The sequence below is a fragment of the Cynocephalus volans genome, chromosome 8 (genome assembly GCF_027409185.1).
Source record: "Cynocephalus volans isolate mCynVol1 chromosome 8, mCynVol1.pri, whole genome shotgun sequence".
NCBI classification, from domain to species: Eukaryota; Metazoa; Chordata; class Mammalia; order Dermoptera; family Cynocephalidae; genus Cynocephalus; species Cynocephalus volans.
In genome coordinates, this window is record NC_084467.1 from 56,355,804 (window position 1) to 56,374,658 (window position 18,855).

The 18,855-nt window shown below is 35.5% G+C and overlaps 1 protein-coding gene across 1 annotated transcript in view; it reads left to right on the forward strand.

Moving 5' to 3' along the window:
- Positions 1–2,475: 2,475 nt before the first annotated feature.
- Positions 2,476–18,855, forward strand: part of PDE4B (phosphodiesterase 4B) — a 432,241-nt gene continuing 415,861 nt past the window's right edge. The window contains exons 1-2 of the mRNA XM_063107070.1: positions 2,476–2,517; positions 9,562–9,800. Coding sequence (XP_062963140.1) covers positions 2,476–2,517; positions 9,562–9,800 — 281 coding nt within the window. The remainder of the gene's footprint in view (positions 2,518–9,561; positions 9,801–18,855) is intronic.

The window sequence follows — 18,855 nt, forward strand, 5'->3', positions numbered from 1 at the left end:
AGTTTAATGTAGGTAGTACTATTTACAAAAGGTGTGGGCAGGGTTGAGGATAACCAAAAAAGAGAAGATGAAGCACCAGAAAGCTAGCATACACCCAGGAGCCAGAGGGCTAGAGAGACCATGTATGCAGTCCCTAGGACCAGCCTGACAAGGCTCAGACTAGGATGGGGAAGGGGTAAGGTGGATTTGAAGGAGAAGATGAGGAATACCTAGAAAATAATCTCTCTTGCTTTCTTCTTTCTTGTCTTATATAATAGATGTTGCCTTTTTTTTTCTTTCCGAATATAAAAGTAATTTATTTTTATTGTAGAACATTTGGAAAACTGCCTAGTAACTCGTGATCCTGCTTTTTCCTAGCCAGGACCTGCTCCTGGTTGAAGGTACATGAATTTACCCAGTAAGCTCTCACACTCAAATTATCATAAAGCAATTTATTTCCATGGCTCAGACATTACAAAATACTCTTCCTTGCCAAAAGATCTACTACTGATGTTACCCTGGAACATTTTGTCTTTCTGCCTGTTGTCAGTTTCCTTATCATGGCATCTTCCTACGGGCATTACACTCTTGGCATATTAAATTTCTTCTTATATTTTTGAACACCATATTGTTCTGTATTATCTCCACCAAACAAATTCTACTCACTACCTCATAAAAAGAAAACCTCCTATAATCCTTATATGATTTCTACTGTTATCATTTTACAAAGCTGTTAAAATATTTTTTCCTATGCTCACATTTTTACAGAATTATAATCATTGAGTATGTATACTTATGTATCCTGCATTTGAAACCAATTTGAATCTTGCTTTTTTAAAACTTAGGAATGTAAACTTTCTTTTTTTCAGGTTCAGCCCTATAGAGACACTCAAGATTGAATGTAACTGTGACAAAATATCTCTGTTACTTGTCTACTTTTGTTAGGTTTCAAGTAGCCTTTGAGTAAATGCTTCAAAATTCTGCCTGCTGTTTGGTCAGCATTAGAAGAGCATAGTACTTGTAATCATTTCTTGGTGTATGCTGAGGAAATTCTTTTCCTTGGTATATTAAATTAAATACCTGAGAAATCTGTGGGGTCCTCCCCCTAGAACATTTATAAAGGCAAAGTTTCTCCCTCCCCCCGTTCCCTTATCTACTCTGTCAGTTTCACTGCCAGCTCCTGCATAATATCATCAAATTATGTGTTAGAAATTCAACCCTGGTTTCCCGGGTGATGGTACAATGCCACTACTTAGTATTCCTAGTCACATAGCTACAATTCCATCACACTCTTAATCTATATATATCTTCATGTTACAGAAGCAGACTTTTCAAATGAGGCATGCATTAAGGGTTTAAATGTACAGAAGGAGAAAACATAGGAGTTCTTGTGCTCAGCTCCAATACAGGACATTTTTGATAGCACGATCCATGAAACCACCATCTGGAATAACACTTCTTGAATTGGGTAATTTTCATGGTATATCTTTTTCAGTTAAATTCTTCAAACTCAGACTTCTTCATGTTCTCTTGTCGTCTACTGCATGACTGAACTTCAAATTTGGGTCTGTTTTAGTAGCTTAAGTCTTCATAAACCAGTTACCAGGTTTCCTCTGGAGCTTGCACAATCAGGGTGCACTCCTAATTCTGGTAATGTTATTGGGAGTCTTTGTTTCTGAAGTGACTTCCAATGATCTACACAAAACAAATATCATGAACTGCAGCATCTACCTCAAAATGGCTGGATTTGTGTGATTTAAACCAGGAAATTCTAGCTCTTTCTGATTACTGGTTGCTAAAATTCTCTGTGATGAATATTTGCCTACTTGACTATGTGCTTATACATATGAGAGGTGTGAACTGGTGGTAAAAATTGAGATTACAATTCTTTTCTTTCATGTGTTTTTTTTTTTGTATTTGTTTACTTTTCTTTTCTTTTCTTTTTTCTTTGACAGTCTCAAGGGCTCATATTCCTTAAATTCTGAATCTGTCTTAGCTGAGTTACCTTGGTTGGCCAAATCATTTTTCTGACCCTGTTTTCTTAGTAGAAGAAAAGATTAAAATAACTTCACAGACTGTTACAGGAATCAAATTAAATATTTTATGGGAAAGTACTTTGGAAGTTATAAAGCCCTACACAAAAGCATATTATTTTTATATTCTTCATGACCATTGATTATTTGGGAGCTAATTGTTACTCTCTATTCTTATTCTCTCCCCCCAAATAGTTTTTCACCGATATCTTGGATTTCTGTATTTTGTGAACCTCTTTTCTCAGCATGTCAAATTTAGTTAGCTTGGTAAATTGTGATATTTGCTTATGCATATATTTGGTATATATTTCAAATATTAGGTGAGAGAATATGGTATGTATTTTTATTTACCTAAGGATACACAACTGTTTTTTTTTTTTGTCCTCCTGTAGGTTTTAAAAATTGTCAGCAAGGCTGCATTGAGTAACAGACATCCTAAGAGGGGATATTCTCCACCTCTATAATGAAGAAGAGCAGGAGTGTGATGACAGTGACGGCCGATGACGTAAGTTCTAAAAGGCAGAGTTACCGAATTCCACCCACAGTTGGTCTGTTCAATAAAGAAGTCACTTGATAATTCCATTCCAAGGGCAGACAAGGGTGTTTAACACCGCCACTCTGTGACTAGGTGTTTCTATGACACAGACATCATCAGCGCCTTGACCCAGCATTCTGCAAGGCAGACAGCAGGAAAAGTTTCCTCTCTAGTCTGGAGAGAGGCTGAGTTTCAGCTTTGCGGTTTTTATTCACATAACCACCAATTCCAGGCTATGCTTATATCCTAAATCTTAGATAATTCCTTTTTCCACACTGTTTACATCACCAGTCCTCTGATGACTTTATTCCATACTTTTTCCCATGTACAGATAACCCTTGAAAGTGACTTTCTATTGTAGGGTCTTTCGCAACTACTCCTAAGAAGTTTGTGATGTACACATCCTCTAGGTCTTTGCTACTCAAGTGTGATCCTTTGACCAGTAGCATTAACATCACTATTGGGAATGCAGAGTCTCAGGCCACATCTCAGACCTGCAAATCAGACTGTATTTTAACAAAATCCCAGGGTGACAAGGTAGGTACATTATGTTTGAGAATTCCTGCTCTGAGTCATCTGAAGAATTCTATAAATTCAACATCATCATAGCTTTAGATCTTGGTCAGCTGAGATTGTCTCTTTGCTTTCAATTGACCAGTCCCCCATTAGTGTGTCTTTAATTGTCTAGTCCTTATCATGTTACTGTTCTTAAGTGAACTAAAAATTGTATGTCACTAATCAGATGCAAAAGAAAAGAAGGGAGGGAAGGAGGAAAAATGAGTGATTTTCTTTGCTTTCTGTAATAGGTCATCTTGTTGTTAAGCTTCTATTTCACAGATAGAGGAGAGGCTGGGAGGGACTTGAACTTGCCAATTAACATAAAATTGTGTCTTTTGGGGAAATGCCCACTCTTTCAGGATTTCTCCCAGTTCGTACTCCTTCCCTTTAGTTATGTGACTTATGGGCAAAGTGGGAAACAACATTACATGATGCTATAGTAGCAGGGATGTTAGGGGTGTGTGGTATTGTCCTTATTTTGTATTGTCCTTTTCCACTAGCCCCTACTGTTGTTCAGTTGAGGAATAGCTCATTTTTCCAGGTCTTCGGTAGTCAGTCGCTGCCTCGGTCCAGTGCTGCTTAGGTGTGGCGGCAGGTACAACCGGTGATGATTGCTGTCAGCATGACAAGTGCACCTTCTCAGCTCACTGAGAGTTTGGTCTCCTGCCGCCTGCCTGGGCTCATCACCTAACCTCTCGGTGGGGCTCTGCTCATTTAAAAGACTCTGCTCGACTCACTCTCCAGCTCTTACCTTTTGTTGCTCACCCCATGGATCCCATGGTCCCTTTGCCTCTCACGCTGCAGTAACTTCAGCAAGCATGTTGGGGCTAATTCTCAGCTTCCTGACTGTGTCCCAGTGGGGCTCGTGGGAATGTCTAGGACCCATAGGCACAGAAGGCGAGTTAGGTGTATTATTTAGGATCTTTTCTCCCAAACACATTCCATTGCCAGTGCCATTTTTACTTTTCTGGGTGTTGAGGAACCTAGTTAACATGTTCTATTCCCATTACTGGTAACAATATTTTCTTCCTTTTTTTTCTCCTTTTCCTGTTCCTGGACCAGAAGGGGATTTCCCTTAAGTTATAGTCTAAATTCTCAGTACCAATGACAAAAAGCTATGTTTAGACTTCCATGCTCTGCTCAGGTTATCTAAGGGAAACTTCTGGAATTTAGATATCCTTTTTCTTTTTTTTAAAAAAAAGGTTGGATTTTGGATTTTTTTCCCCCAATACTGTTTGTATATTGTGTGCTCCAGGATTCTGTTTTTTGGAAGAATAAAACTGAGCAATGCGTTTCATTCATAAAAGATGGACAAATCACTTTTTTTCCTCCTTGCATTTTTAGAGTAATAATCCTGACCCTACCTGAGGGAATGGTTGTCACAGTCAAAGAGGAGAAAGGTTGCCTGCAAGAATTTGCAAAAAGAGAAAAACACATTTAATGAATATTAATCCCACCAGAGTGGATAAATATTATCTAGGTTTACTCTGTCCAGTATGGTGGCCACTAGTTACATGTAACTGTTAAGCACCAGTATGAATGGAAACGTGCTGTAAGCATAAAATAGATCTTGATTTTAAATTTACAAGTGCAAATATAAAAAAATGCAAAATGCTTTATTTATTTTTTGATATTGATTATATGTTGAAATGATAATACTTTGGATATACTAGGCTAAATAAAATATTTTATTAAAATAAATTTCACCTGTTTCTTTTTACTTTTTTAATGTGGCTACTAGAAAATTTAAAATTACACATTTGGCTCCATTTGTGGCTTGCCCTTTGTTTCTAGGGGACTGTAGTGACCTAGACTTCCCACTGTGTAATTCAACCTTTCAAGTACAATGCAGATGACCATACTGACTGTTTCATATGGTGTCTCTTCTCTCACAACAAGAGCAACTTAGCAGACTATATATTTTATATACCACACCCTTGAAGTAAGTTTTCACCCTTAAGCCAGAGATATTTTATTCTATTGTCATTTATTTCAACTTAGAAAATTTTTTTTTTTATTTTGTATTTTGAAAATTTTTTATTCAATGATTTAAACATTTTTTTTTTGTTGTTGTTGTTTTTGTTTTGTTTTTTGTCTTTTTGTGACCGGTAAGGGGATTGTAACCCTTGGTGTGGTGTCGCCCACACCGCGCTCAGCCAATGAGCGCACCGGCCATTCCTATATAGGATCCAAACCCTGAGCTCCCAAGCGCTGCACTTGCCCGAGTGCACCATGGGGCCGGCCCCAATGATTTAAACATTTATCTAATTATTAATTTAGCACCTCTCATGTGCCAAACATTGTTCTAGGTTTTAGAGATTCAGCAAGAAATTGCAAAAAGTTCTTGTCCCCTTGGAGCTTACATTCTAGAGGGGAGGACAGGAAATACATTAATAAATTATAAAATAATCCCACCTATGATAAGGGCTATACAGAAAAATGAAATTGGTAAGGGGCACAAAGAATGATTAGGTAGTGAGAATAGAGTATTTATGGAAGGACAATTTGAGGAGATGGCATGTTGGCTGAGAGGACATAGCAGTGTGGGAGTAAGCCCTGTGAAGATCTGGGGAAGGAATATTTCTGGTTGAGGGAACAGTGAGTGCAAAGGCCTTTACTGTGTGCAAGACACACTACGTTTGGGTCTATGGGAATACATAAATGAATGAACTGAGACTCCTGCCTTCATATACTTGTAGTATATAAATAACTTTAATAGAAAACTTAATGTGATGAATATCATAGGAGCAGCATGCATTCAATACTTTGCATATGTTCCAGAAGTGAGGCTATTCAAGTACTGAACACAAGCAATTAATTATGAGTAAAAGGACTATAAAATAGTTTAAAGGGGAGGGAGTTGCAGGTTTGTGGAGGAGCTGAGAAGAGGAAAAAGGCTAAGGAGACTAGGAAAGAGGAACCAAGAGATATGTGTACAAATGAGAGAAGCAGAGTGAGAGAATAGCTAATGTATATATATAAATATATATATATACACACACACACAATTTACTATATAAGTACAGTTGTTTACAGTTATTATGTTTATATACGTAAAACTATACTGTTGTTTAGTACATGTATATATAGACATATGCATACTCATACATAATATGTATGTGTGCGTGTGCATGTGTGTATATAAATGTGTGTGTATAGTATTTTAATCAAAAGACAAATATCCACATCTATACCCCAGTTATAGTTTTGCTTTTCTAATCACAAACATCAAGAGACTATTTTAAAGAAGGAAAAGTAGTTAGTAAGAGTTGTAAAAATTACCTCCAGGCAAACTACCTTTGTAATTGATGGTGGCTGCCTATGACAAAACCACATTTTTCAAAGACAAAATTACTTTTATTATTGTCTCATGGAGCATTGTGACATTTAGCCTTGTTAAGGGCTCTGAGGGTCATTTGATTCTTATCATAACTTCCATTTCTGATTTTATAAGGTTTGAAACCTTTGGACTGTGCTCCAAATTGAATGTTAACCTAACTAAGGTCACTAGAAGTCCTTGGAAATAACTTATCCTGTTTCTAACCATGAGTTTAACTAGAAAAAATTACAGAAATCTCCAAAAATGACTAAAATAATCAAAACAAAAGACAAAACATAACAATAACAACAACAAAACCTCACTGCTTAGGCACTAATGTGTCTCATCTGGATGTTTCAGTGGTCCTAACTTGGTTGCTTTTGACGTGGGCATAGGGCAAAGAGATCACCTTTTGGTGTCCCTTCCCCTCCTCCCTGAGAACTTCCTACTTAGGTGCAGCGTTTCACTTTAGCTTTTTCTTTGTGACAACCTTTTGTAATATTGATTTTTAAACAAACAATTATTCAGGAACATGAGGATAATCCCAAACTAGGTTGTTTCCTTAGGGATTATTCAGACATTGGGTGAATTTTTGAGAGTATGACACATCTTAAAAGTTGTAATTTCCAGAGGTAACATTCAAATTAATGTTCCTTTCCTAAGAATCTTTGACTTAATGAGTGGTGTAGAGTTGGTCAGAATCATGCTGGTTAAAATAGGAAAATAAGTTCAAGATCACAAATTCAGTAACTGAGGATTGACTGAATTAGATTTTGCTTTTCAAGTTGTTAGTAATTTGGGAGTAGTAGTATATAAGTTATGGGTGTGAATTACATAGATTGAGGTAATTATGACTAACTCTGCATGGGTTAATGAGTGTCTGTGAAATAATATCAATATTTAATGTTTCTTCTTTTGTGGCAATGCATTTTCACGTTAACTGAGGTCTTCTGAAACAAATCCTTTTAACTCAAAGAATGACTTCAAATCCATAAATCCAAGCTTGTTGGCAAGTTACTATGGAAGGTATTTTGTGGTAGGTGTGACTTTGTTGTTTTCAAACAACAAGTACCAAAATAAGTACCCGTTTAATTCATTTATTACAGTTAAACCTGGTTGGCAATATTTCCTTTTTCTAAAAGAGAAAAATATCCCATAACCTAGGAGGCTATGGTGATTGATAGTTTAGCTAAGTGATATCTGTATTTCTGTTCTTTGCTACAGTGTTTCTTGCATAAGATGTAAAGTATACAGTCAAGACTTTGCTTTCCAGATAACCAGTACTTTCTTTACATGCATACTTGGAACTAGAATGATTTGCAGCTATGATTCCTGACTTTTAGTTTGTTCTTAAATCTCTTCAGAAAGATTTTGTATAGTCTCTCTTAGCTAGTTTGTGTCTTAAGAAACATATATAATAAGCTTTTCCTTCAGCTTCTAATTTCTACCACCCCTCCCCCGCCCATGCAGTAAGTGCTAGGCCTACAGAGGGTTTAATATAATAACTAGTTACTAAACAGTAAAACTCAGATGCATTCCAGGATATTTCAAAGTCTGGAAAATTCTAGCTTGCTTTGCTTTCTTCCTGTTACTGAAATATGGTTCTACTAAATTTCAAATAAATTGTATTTCAAAACTTAAGTCATGCACAGGAAAATATGATGATATCTTTCCAGATAGGGAGAGTGGGGCTCCTGAAAATTGTCAATCTTTTTATTGCCCAGATTTCTGAAATCAAGATATAGTCTTGAATGGATCAGACAAGTATAAATCACTAGAATATAGGTTCTGTGAGAACAGATACTGCACCTCTTCTTGCTGTTGTGTCCCCCTCCCCCCCACCTTATTTTTTCAGCTGGCCAGTATAGGGATCTGAGCCCTTGACCTTGGTGTTATCAGCACCACACTCTACTGAGTGAGCTAACTGGCCAGCCCTTTTGTATCCTTCTTAAGTAGCATGGTGCAAGACTATAATAGATGTGCTTCATGTATTTGTTAAATGAACGCAGCTAGATACTCAAACCTGAGTTAATTATTCTTGCATGAACTAGGATAGGGTTGGTCAGGTGGCGGAGTCGAGGGTAGAGAATTTTGTTTGTTTAAACCTTAAGAGGTCTAGTTTCAGGTCCTCCTAAGTCTAGTCTGAGGGCTAGTAGGAAGTACCTATCTTTTTAGGGCTCCAGAGTGATTTTCAGGTGAGAGACTTTGGCCTGATGGTAGGACTTCCATTATTCCCTGTTAAGATAAGTTTGTAGCGTCAAAATTATAGCTTTTAAACTTCAAGTTGCTATCAGTGGCCATTGCAGTGCTGAACATTTTCTGTCCTTGAAGTGGAATGAATGGTACACCAGGTTCATTTGGGACTCTCTCTGCCAATAGTACCAGGAACCATAATCACCAAGAGATATGGGAAGAATGAATAATTCTTATCATTGGTTACAGCACAATGCCTTTGTCTTCTCACAAGTATTTCATTCATGTCAGCACTAGTGCATGTACTTGAACATGGCCGTTCAGGACTGGATAAAGAATACATATGCTTTTTCTGAATTCTTATGCAATTTGACGAAAAATAAAATCACCAACCATGAGAAGACCTTTTGTAGGAACAAGAGCAGTCAATCACCCATAATTATCAACATCTGGCTGTCCTTAAATAGAAAATGTTTTTTACTTTAGAACACTAAACAAGAACATTATACTTTAACTATTACAGTTTAGTCCCATATTACAGAATAATAACATTGATTTCCAAAATATGTTTTCAATTTAGCAAATTCTATTTTAGCATATTAAAAAACACAAAGAGAAAGAATAAGGAAAAATAAAGAGAAAGATGGGAAGGAAGCCCTTCAATCCATGTGCTATAACGGGTAAACATTATCTACATACCTAAAGATCTCCAGGAATATGCAATGAATAGGTTTATTCTAAATGTTGGGAATCAGCACCCCCTCCCACCTTTTTTGTTGTCTCTAAGCCTTTGACATCAATGTTAGATTCCTTTTGTGAGATAAAGAATTGGGACTTCATAAATGACAACTTGATCGTTTAGTTTCTTATTCCACTCCATCATTTTAAACATTTGAATTTCATTTTCTTTTTCTTCTTTTTTTCTTTTCCTGTGATTCTTCCAGAATGTTAAAGATTATTTTGAAAGTAGCTTGAGTAAATCCTACAGTTCTTCCAGTAACACACTTGGGATTGACCTCTGGAGAGGGAGAAGGTGTTGCTCAGGAAACTTACAGTTACCACCACTGTCCCAAAGACAGGGTGAAAGGGCCAGGACCCCCGAGGGAGATGGCATTTCCAGGCCGACCACGCTACCTTTGACTACGCTTCCAAGCATTGCTATTACAACTGTAAGCCAGGAGTGGTGAGTAGCCTCAAAACTAAATGTCAATTCTAAATTTTATTTTCCAATTACTTCAAGTACAGTTTCATGTTATTAAAATGTGAGTTATCTGTGGACTAACTAAGACTATTGACATTTTGAGAATTTGTTTCCCTTTGGGTAGCAAGATGAGGCCTTTTAAACAGTGGAGATATTTTTACTTCTTAAGACTGGAAAGAGCATGTTTCACATAGAGTGCATTCAGGAAGGAATGAGACATGTTTGCATTAATGTCAAGGGAAAGCAAAATTACTGCCTGTGACCTATTTTTTCAAAAAGAAGGACTCTTCAGTGTGCATCAATATTTTTTAATTTAGAAAAGTCAAATGATGTGAGTACCCATAAGGTACTCTTCTTATTGCTGTACTCTACATATATCCCTAACTTCTTTTTGTTATAATCCCACTTTACTAATCTCAGTTTGTAATTATCTACAAAATAAAACACTTCATAGTAAATCAAAAGAGGAATGAAAGTTGTTTTAGGAGAGATGCTTGAACTGTTTTGTAGAGTCTGTATTTGTGAAAGAGGCTATTTTAAAATAGCATTGAAAAGTAAATTAAGTACATATGATCTTATAACTTTGGTTAAAATTGTGCTAAGACACTGTTTCAAACATCTGTTTTATCATATATTTAATTAGTACTCTCTCCCTTTTTCATTTCTTTTTTCTCTACATGATTTTCAAATATATTCCAAGAATGTTCTGCTTACATAACATGGTGATTTATCATTAAAATGAAAAATATTTTCTCTGTGTTTTATATGACTTTAAATTATAATAATGTGGTGCTTTTAAAATGACTTTTTGTTTAAATTACTTATTACAGAAAAGGACTAAACACATTATTGTACAGCATCATTCCAATAAATCATTAAAATCTATGATTTTTATGACTCACATGCAGAGCTCTACAGAGTGGATGACTATCCCAATATGCAACACAGGGCATGTTTTAGTTGATGTTTATTTAACACACTAAGAATTAGATCACTGAAACTCCAGGTATCACAATTAATAGCATGAAGTGGTTCATCAAACAATCTGTGTGTGATAGAGAAGTATGCTAAAACACTGTCAAGAAAATGGGTGAAAGATTTGAGAAACACTGACTTCTTCTGTTCAGCTGAATTAACATTGTAACAGTCATAACCTACTACTGAGAACTAAAATGAGCGTATTGCTCCCTTATAATTTATTCAATCACATACCATCTGCGATTAGTCTTGATTATGCTTCTGCGTAATTGCAGATTTGTTTTTTTTTTGTTTGTTTGTTTTGTTTTTTTTTTTTTTGCTTTTTTTTGTTTTTTTGGTAATTGCAGATTTGGAGTCTTAAAGATTCCCAGATTTATTTTTCAGCAAGTTTGCCCTGACGCAGTTGTACCAGTTATTGAAATGCTTCTATACCAATTGGGGAATATATGAGGGGTCTTCAAAAAAATGTACGGCGATATTTGCATTGTCTTTTAATTTCATTTTTCCATGAGCTTTTTGAAGTGCCCTCATATGCTTTCCTGAGCTCTCTGATTGCCTTTACTACCATCCCAGACTCTTTCGCAGAATTCCTCAGAATTCCCCACCACCCAGCAACAAAGAGGGGATGACTGGGCACAGCAGGAGTTTGGTTTTGGTAGGTGTTGGTGCTATACCTGTTGTTAGCTATTTCAAATAACACCTCCAATAAAATGTACCTTGTAGAGTTTGAGTTCATTTAACTCAAGGACATTTTGGGAGTTGTAGAATTATTCCTTCCTTAGAAGTGTTAAATCTAGACTCTGACATTTGGGGCACGCTTGTTTCCCTCTCTAAGTTTGATGTTTTTATTTATACAAAGAGGGTAATAATATTCACTTCATAGGCTAGATAAGGTAATCTACATTATGTATTATCTGTAAAAAGCACATATTAGGCAATCAGCAAATATTAGTTTCCCTCCTCATGAACATCATTCAATAAGGCCTTTTAAAAATTAGAAAACATGTCTCAAATATCAGTAGCTGCATGCTGGGTTGTCAGTGGTTTAGGGTGAAATGGAAGATTTAGTCATTATCCAGAGAGTTTATGTTGTATAGTCAGCTAATACCACATATTAGTAATTTGTTCATAACATGTCTGTTTTATTTCAAATAACTGGATACTTTTTAAAGAATGAGAGTATTCAGTCATTAACTCTAAACTTATTTTTAAATGTAAGTAACTGAAAGATTTCTATACATCCCTTGAAAATACTTCCATTGGAATATTTATAGTTGAAGACTGGTGGAATTGCTAGCAGAGGAATCTGATTGAAAGATGATTTGATTAGAAGTAAGAAAACAGGGCTCCAACCATCATCACTGCTGTCAACACGATGAAAGTTCATGGAGGTAAGGAATATAGCTTAGGACCATGTGTGAGAAAGAATTACACTTATATTTAGAGCACTGAGAATATGGAATCAATCTCCGTATCTTGACCAGCAGTCAGCAAAAGTTTTCTGTAAAGGGCGATATAGTAAATATTTTCTGTTATGCAAACTTTATGGTCTCTGTTGCAACTACTCAGCACTGCTGTTGTATTGTGCAAGTAGCCATAGACAATGAGTAAGCGAGTAAGTGTAGCTGTGTTCCAGTAAAACTTTGTTTACAAAAACAGGCAGTGGGTTGGATTTGACTCACCAGTCAGAGTTTGCTGACCCTGTTCTAGACTAGTAAGGATTTCTAGGCCGTGACTCCTAGTGTGATAATTGCTTCAACAATTACCAGGGACAGAAACTGACCTTGACTTTTTTGGCTGGTATGCTAAGTCAGTCATAAGTATAGTACTTTGTGCTCTAGATCAAGCCATCAAAGTCAGTGAAAGAATTTGAATGAGTACTAATGAAAGGAATTGCCCACTTGTATATAAAGTTAAATATATAAACATTGATATAACTATAATCCTTCTGAGGGGAGAGCACATTTATGAAGGGAGCTGACCATCATTGCAGGCAAAAGGCCTGGAAAATAAGGTTAGTGGTATTTATTATGGAGCAAGAAAGAGTTAGAAAGTACCCAAGCCCATTTTTATTGGGTGACTTCCATCCTGTTGCCTTTTGGATGAGCTTCCTCATCTTCCAAAAGACACAAATAAACAATGGAGATAATTCCTACTTCTCAGGGTTATGGTGAGAACTAAAGAAAATGTTCATGATCCATATAGCAGAGTAATTAACACTTAATGGTAAATTTTTTGTTATTATTATTGTTTTTATTGTTATATGTAGAGTGAGTAGCCAGAATTGTGCATTTTATGCTGTTGGAGGTTCTAGGGAAACTTCATCACCTGAGTTCTTGGAACCAACTTGGAATTATGATAAAAGAGGAGTCAGATATGAGGACAAGATGTTATTTTTATTACTGATAAAATTGACATTGGGATCTTTTCTCCATAAGCTGAGGGTCATGCCAGGGATGTAGCTGTTCTTTAGAGGGTCATATTGGGATATACCAGAAGAGTCTTACTGCCATATTTGTGAAGCTGTTATTCAATACTGACCACTGCCCTTTCGAGTATCCAAAGAAAATAGAAACTGAAATCAAAGTTTCTTGCCTAAAGTTCAAAGACATTAAGGTCTCAAATGTATTATCCTTATCTTCTTAATTTTGTTAGTGGGTTCTTGGAGCATGGTGTCGAATGAGAGTTTCCTAACCAGCTGGAGCCTAAGCCATCTTCCATTGTAAAGACTGTAGCACCTGCAGCTCCATATAAATTGTTTCAGTACAATAGTAGAAGTCTTTGATGGGCTTCACCTTTTAAATAATTAAAGGAGTTTATTGATTTACCAAATTTACCAAAGCAATACCCCATAACCAAATTTAGGAAATAAACCAATTCTTATCCTTAATCTTATTAATTTCTTTCAGACTTGTTTTGTGACCTAACATATGTTCTATCTTTGAGAATTTTCCACATGCACTTGAGAAGAGTGTATATTCCGCTGCTGTGGGTTGAATGTTCTGTATAGAAAAACAGGGAAAAATAAAAAAAAATTAAAAATTGTTTTTTTAGAAAAGATAAAAAAAGTTGACACACTTTTAGCTAGACTACCTAAGGGGAAAAAAAGAGAGAAGATTCAAATAAATAAAATGAGAAATGAAAAAGGAGACATTAAAATGGATGCCACATAAATAAAGAGGGTTGTAAGAGACTGCTATGAACAATTATATGCAAAAAAACTGGATAACATAGATGAAATTAATAAATTCCTAGAAGCATACAACCTACCAAGACTGAATCATGAGGAAATAGAAATCCTGAGCAGACCAATAACTGTTAAGACTGAATCCAGCAATCAAAACCTCCCAACAAAGAAAAGCTCAGGATCAGATGGTTTCACTTATGAGTTCTGTGTCAAGCATTTAATGAATTAATGCCAATCATCCTCAAACATTTCCAAAAAATGGAAGAAGAGGGAATACTTCCAAACTCATTTTATGAAGACATTATCACCCTGATACCAAAGCCAGACACAAACTTCATAAGAAAAGAAAACTACAGCCCAGTATTCCTGATGAATATATATGCAAACTTAGGAGGTGTAAACGGAAAACTAGGAAACATTGATGAAATAAATTAAAGATGGCACAACAAATGTAAAGACATACTGTGTTCATGGACTGGAAGACTTAATATTGTTTAATTAGTCATACTATCTAAAGTGATCTACAAATTCAATGCATTCCCTATAAGATCCCAATGACATTCTTTACAGGAGTAGGACAAGATGTTCTAAAATTTGTATAGAACCACGAAAGACCCCAAATAGTCAAATCAATATTGAGAAAGGATAGCAAAGCTGGAGGCATTGCACTTCCTGATTTTAAAATGTATTACAAAGCTACATGAAGAAGAAATAGAGATCCTGAACAGACCAATATTGAGCAATGAGATTGAATCAGTAATCAGTAGTCTCCCCAAAAAGAAAATCCCAGGACTGGGTGTCTTCTCTGCTGAATTCTACCAAGCTTTGAAAGAAGATTTAATCCCAATCCTTCTCAAACTATTCCAAAATGTCAAAGCAGAGGGTATTCTCAAACTCATTCTGTGAGGCCAGCATCACGCTGATACCAAAGACAAAGACACAACAGAAAAAGAAAACTATAGTCAGTTATCCCTTATGAAGGTAAATGCAAAAATTCTCAACAAAGTTGATTGCAAACAGAATCCAGCAGCATATAAAAATAATTATATGCCATGATCAAGTGGGATTCATCCCAGGAATGTAAGGTGGTACATATGCATATCAATAAATGCAATACACCACATCAACAAAACAAAGGACAAAAACCATATGATCATCCCACTAGATCTAGAAAAATCTTCTGATAAAATGCAGCATTCCTTCATGATAAAAATTCTCAATGAAATAGATATAGAAGGAAAGTATCTCAACACAATAAAAGCCATATATGACAAACTCACAGCTAACATCATCCTAAATGGGGAAAAGTTGAAAGCTTTTTTTCTCAGAACAGGAACAAGACAAGGATGCCCACTCTTACCACATATGATATGGATTGAATTGTTTCCCCCAAGTTTTATATATTAGAAGCTTGTTCCCTACTGTGACTGTTAAGAAGGTGGGTAATTGAAAGGTGAAGCCTTGAAGAGGTGATTAGATTCTGAAGGCCATGCACTAATGAATGGATTAATAATGGTGGTCATGGGCATGGTTCTGAGGGCTTTAAAAGGAGATGATTTGACAGTCTTTCTCCCTTTGCTCTACCATATTTGCCATGTGTTACCCTGGGTTGCCATGGTCATTACCAGGACAAGGTCTTTACCAGATGTGTTCACTGGATGTTGGACTTCCCAGACTCTGAAACTGTAAGCAGTAAATTTAGTTCCAGGTATTTTGTTATAAGCAACAAAAATGGGCAAATACAACATAGTATCGGAGGTTCTAGCCAGAGCAGTTAGGCAAGAGAAAGGAACAAAGGTCATCCAAATTGGAAAAGGAGAAGTCAAATTGTCCCTGTTTTTAGATGACATGATTTTATATACAGAAAAACCTCAAGTTTTTTCCACCAAAAAACTTTTAGATCTGATAAACAAATTCGATAAAGTTGTAGGTACAAAATCAAGAGACAAAAATCAGTAGTATTTCTATACACCAACAAACTAGCAGAAAAAGAAATTGAGAAAGTGATCCCATTTAGAAATAGCCATCAAACAAAACAAAACAAAACAAAACAAAACAAAACAAAACCTGAGGAAATAAATTTAACCAAGGAAGTGCAAGATTTCTATAATGAAAACTACAAAACACTGCTGAAAGAAATTGAAGAGGACACAAAAAGATGGAAAGATATTCCATATTCATGGATTGGAAGAGTTAACATTGTGAAAATGTCCATGCTACCCAAAGTGATCTTCAGGTTCAATGCAATCCCTATCAAAAGACAATCTTTATAGAAATATAAAAACAATCCTAACATTCATATGGAACAACAGAAAACCTCAAATAGCCAAAGCAATCCTGAGCAAAAAGAACAAAATGGGAGGCATTACACAATCTGACTTCAAAATATGCTACAAAGCTATAGTAACCAAAACAGTATGGCACTGGCATAAAAACAGACACATATATCAATGGAACAGAATAGAGAACTGAGAAATAAATTCACATACTTGCAGCCAACTGATCTTTGACAAAGGTGCTGAAAACATATGTTGGGGTAAGGACAGCCTCTTCAATAAATGGTGCTGGGAAAACTGGATATCCATGTGTAGAAGAATGAAACTAGACGCCTATCTCTTACCATATACAAAAATCAACTCAAAATGGATTAAAGACTTAAATGTAACATCTGAAACTACAAAACCTCTAGAAGAAAATCCAGTGGTAATGCTCCAAGATGTAGAACTAGGCAGAGATTTTATGAATACAACCTCAGAAGTATAGGCAACAAAAGCAATAACAATAAATGGAATTTTATCAAACTAAAAAGCTTCTACACAGCAAAGGAAACAATCAACAGACTGAAATGAGAACCTACAGAATGGGAGAAAATATCTGCAAACTATACATCTGATAAAGGATTAATATCCAGAATGTATAAAGAATTTAAATATCTGTAGAGTAAAAAAACCAAATAACCCAATTATAAAATGGGCAAAGGAGCTAAATAGGCATTTCTCAAAGAAAGATATACAAATGGCGAAGAGACATATGAAAAAAATGCTCACCATCACTAAGCATCAGGGATATGTAAATCAAAACCACATTGAGAAATCATGTCACTCCAGTTAGACTGGCTATTATGAAAAAGACAGAAAATAACTAATGCTGGCAAGGTTGAGAAGAAAGGGAAACCTTTATACATTGTTGGTAGGACTGTAAGTTAATGCAGCCACTATGGAAAACAGTATGGAGGTTTCTCAAACTACAGATAGAACTACCATATGATCCAGCAATCCCACTACTGAGTATATACCAAAAAAAAGGAAATCATCATATCGTAGGGATACCTGCACTCCCATGTTTATTGCAGCTCTGTTTATAATAGCCAAAATATGGGACCAACTTATAAGTCCATCAACAGATGACTGGATAAGGAAAGTGTGGTATATATGCACAATAGAATACTACTCAGCCATAAAAAAGAACGAAATTCTGCCATTCACAGCAGCATGGATGAACTTGGAGAAAATTATATTAAGTGAAATAAGCCAGGCACAGAAAGAGAAATACTGCATGTTCTCACTCATATGTGGTAGCTAAAAAAAAAAAAAAAAGAAGACAAAAGCAAAACCCAAAACTGACCAACCAACCAAATAAAATATAATAATAAGTTGAGCTGTAAAAAGCAGAGAAAAACTGTAGTTACTAGAAGCTGGAAAGGGGAGAGGGGAGAGGAGAAAGTGAGAGATTGGTTGATAGATACAAAATTACAGCTAGATCGAAAAAATAAGTTTTATTCGTGTATAGTCACCCAGGAATCTATAATTAACAATGATTTACTGAATATTATCAAACGAACAGGAAGAGAGGAGATCAAATGTTCACATCACAAAGAAATGATTAAGTTTTGCAATGAGGAATATGCCCTGATTGGATCATCACACATTATATACATGTATTGAAATATAATTCTATACCCCATAAATTTGTACAATCAATATGCTTTGAGAAAAAAATAATTTAAAAATTACTTAGAAAAGCAAAAAATCACTCACAATTAAAATAAGGAAGGAAAAAACATTTTAAAAAAAGCAGATATACAGCAAGATAAATAAAACTTATACACTCGGTGCTGCTTCATTTTAGTAAATTAAAATAGAGCCCAAATTGGGAGAAAAAAAATGGTGTAGCTGCTTTGAAAAACAGTTTATCAGTTCTTCAAAAGGTTAAACACAGAGTTACTATATGACCCAGTAATTTCACCCCTAGCTATTTATGTCCAAGAGGAATGAAAATATATATCCACACAAAAACTCGTACACAAATGTTCATGGCAGCATTATTTATAATAGTCAAAAAAGAGAAAAAAACCCATGTCCATCAACTGATGAATGGGTGAATAAAATGTGGTATATATCCATATAATGAAATATTATTTGTCAATAAAAAGGAATGAAGTACAGATATATGCTTCCACATGGCTGAGCCTTGAAAACATAGTGTTAAGTAAAAGAACCCAGTAACATTTATATGAAATATCCAGAATAGGCAAATCTACAGATAGAAAGTAAATTAGTGGTTGTTTAGGGGTGGGAGGTTGGGATGAAATGGGGGGTGACTGCTAAAGGGTAAGGGCATTCTTTGGAGGTGATGTACCTATTCTAAAATGGATTGTGGTGCTAGTTGCACAACCCTGTTAATATATTAAAAAAACATTCAATTATACACTTTAAATGTGTGAAATATATGTTATGTGAGTCATATTTCAATAAAGCCATTGCAAAAAAATTAAATGAAAGAACATAGGTAAAAAATGCCTAACTAAACACTTTGACACATACTAGAAGCTCAATAAATGCTTTCTTTCTCTTGAAAAAAAAAACAACAGTA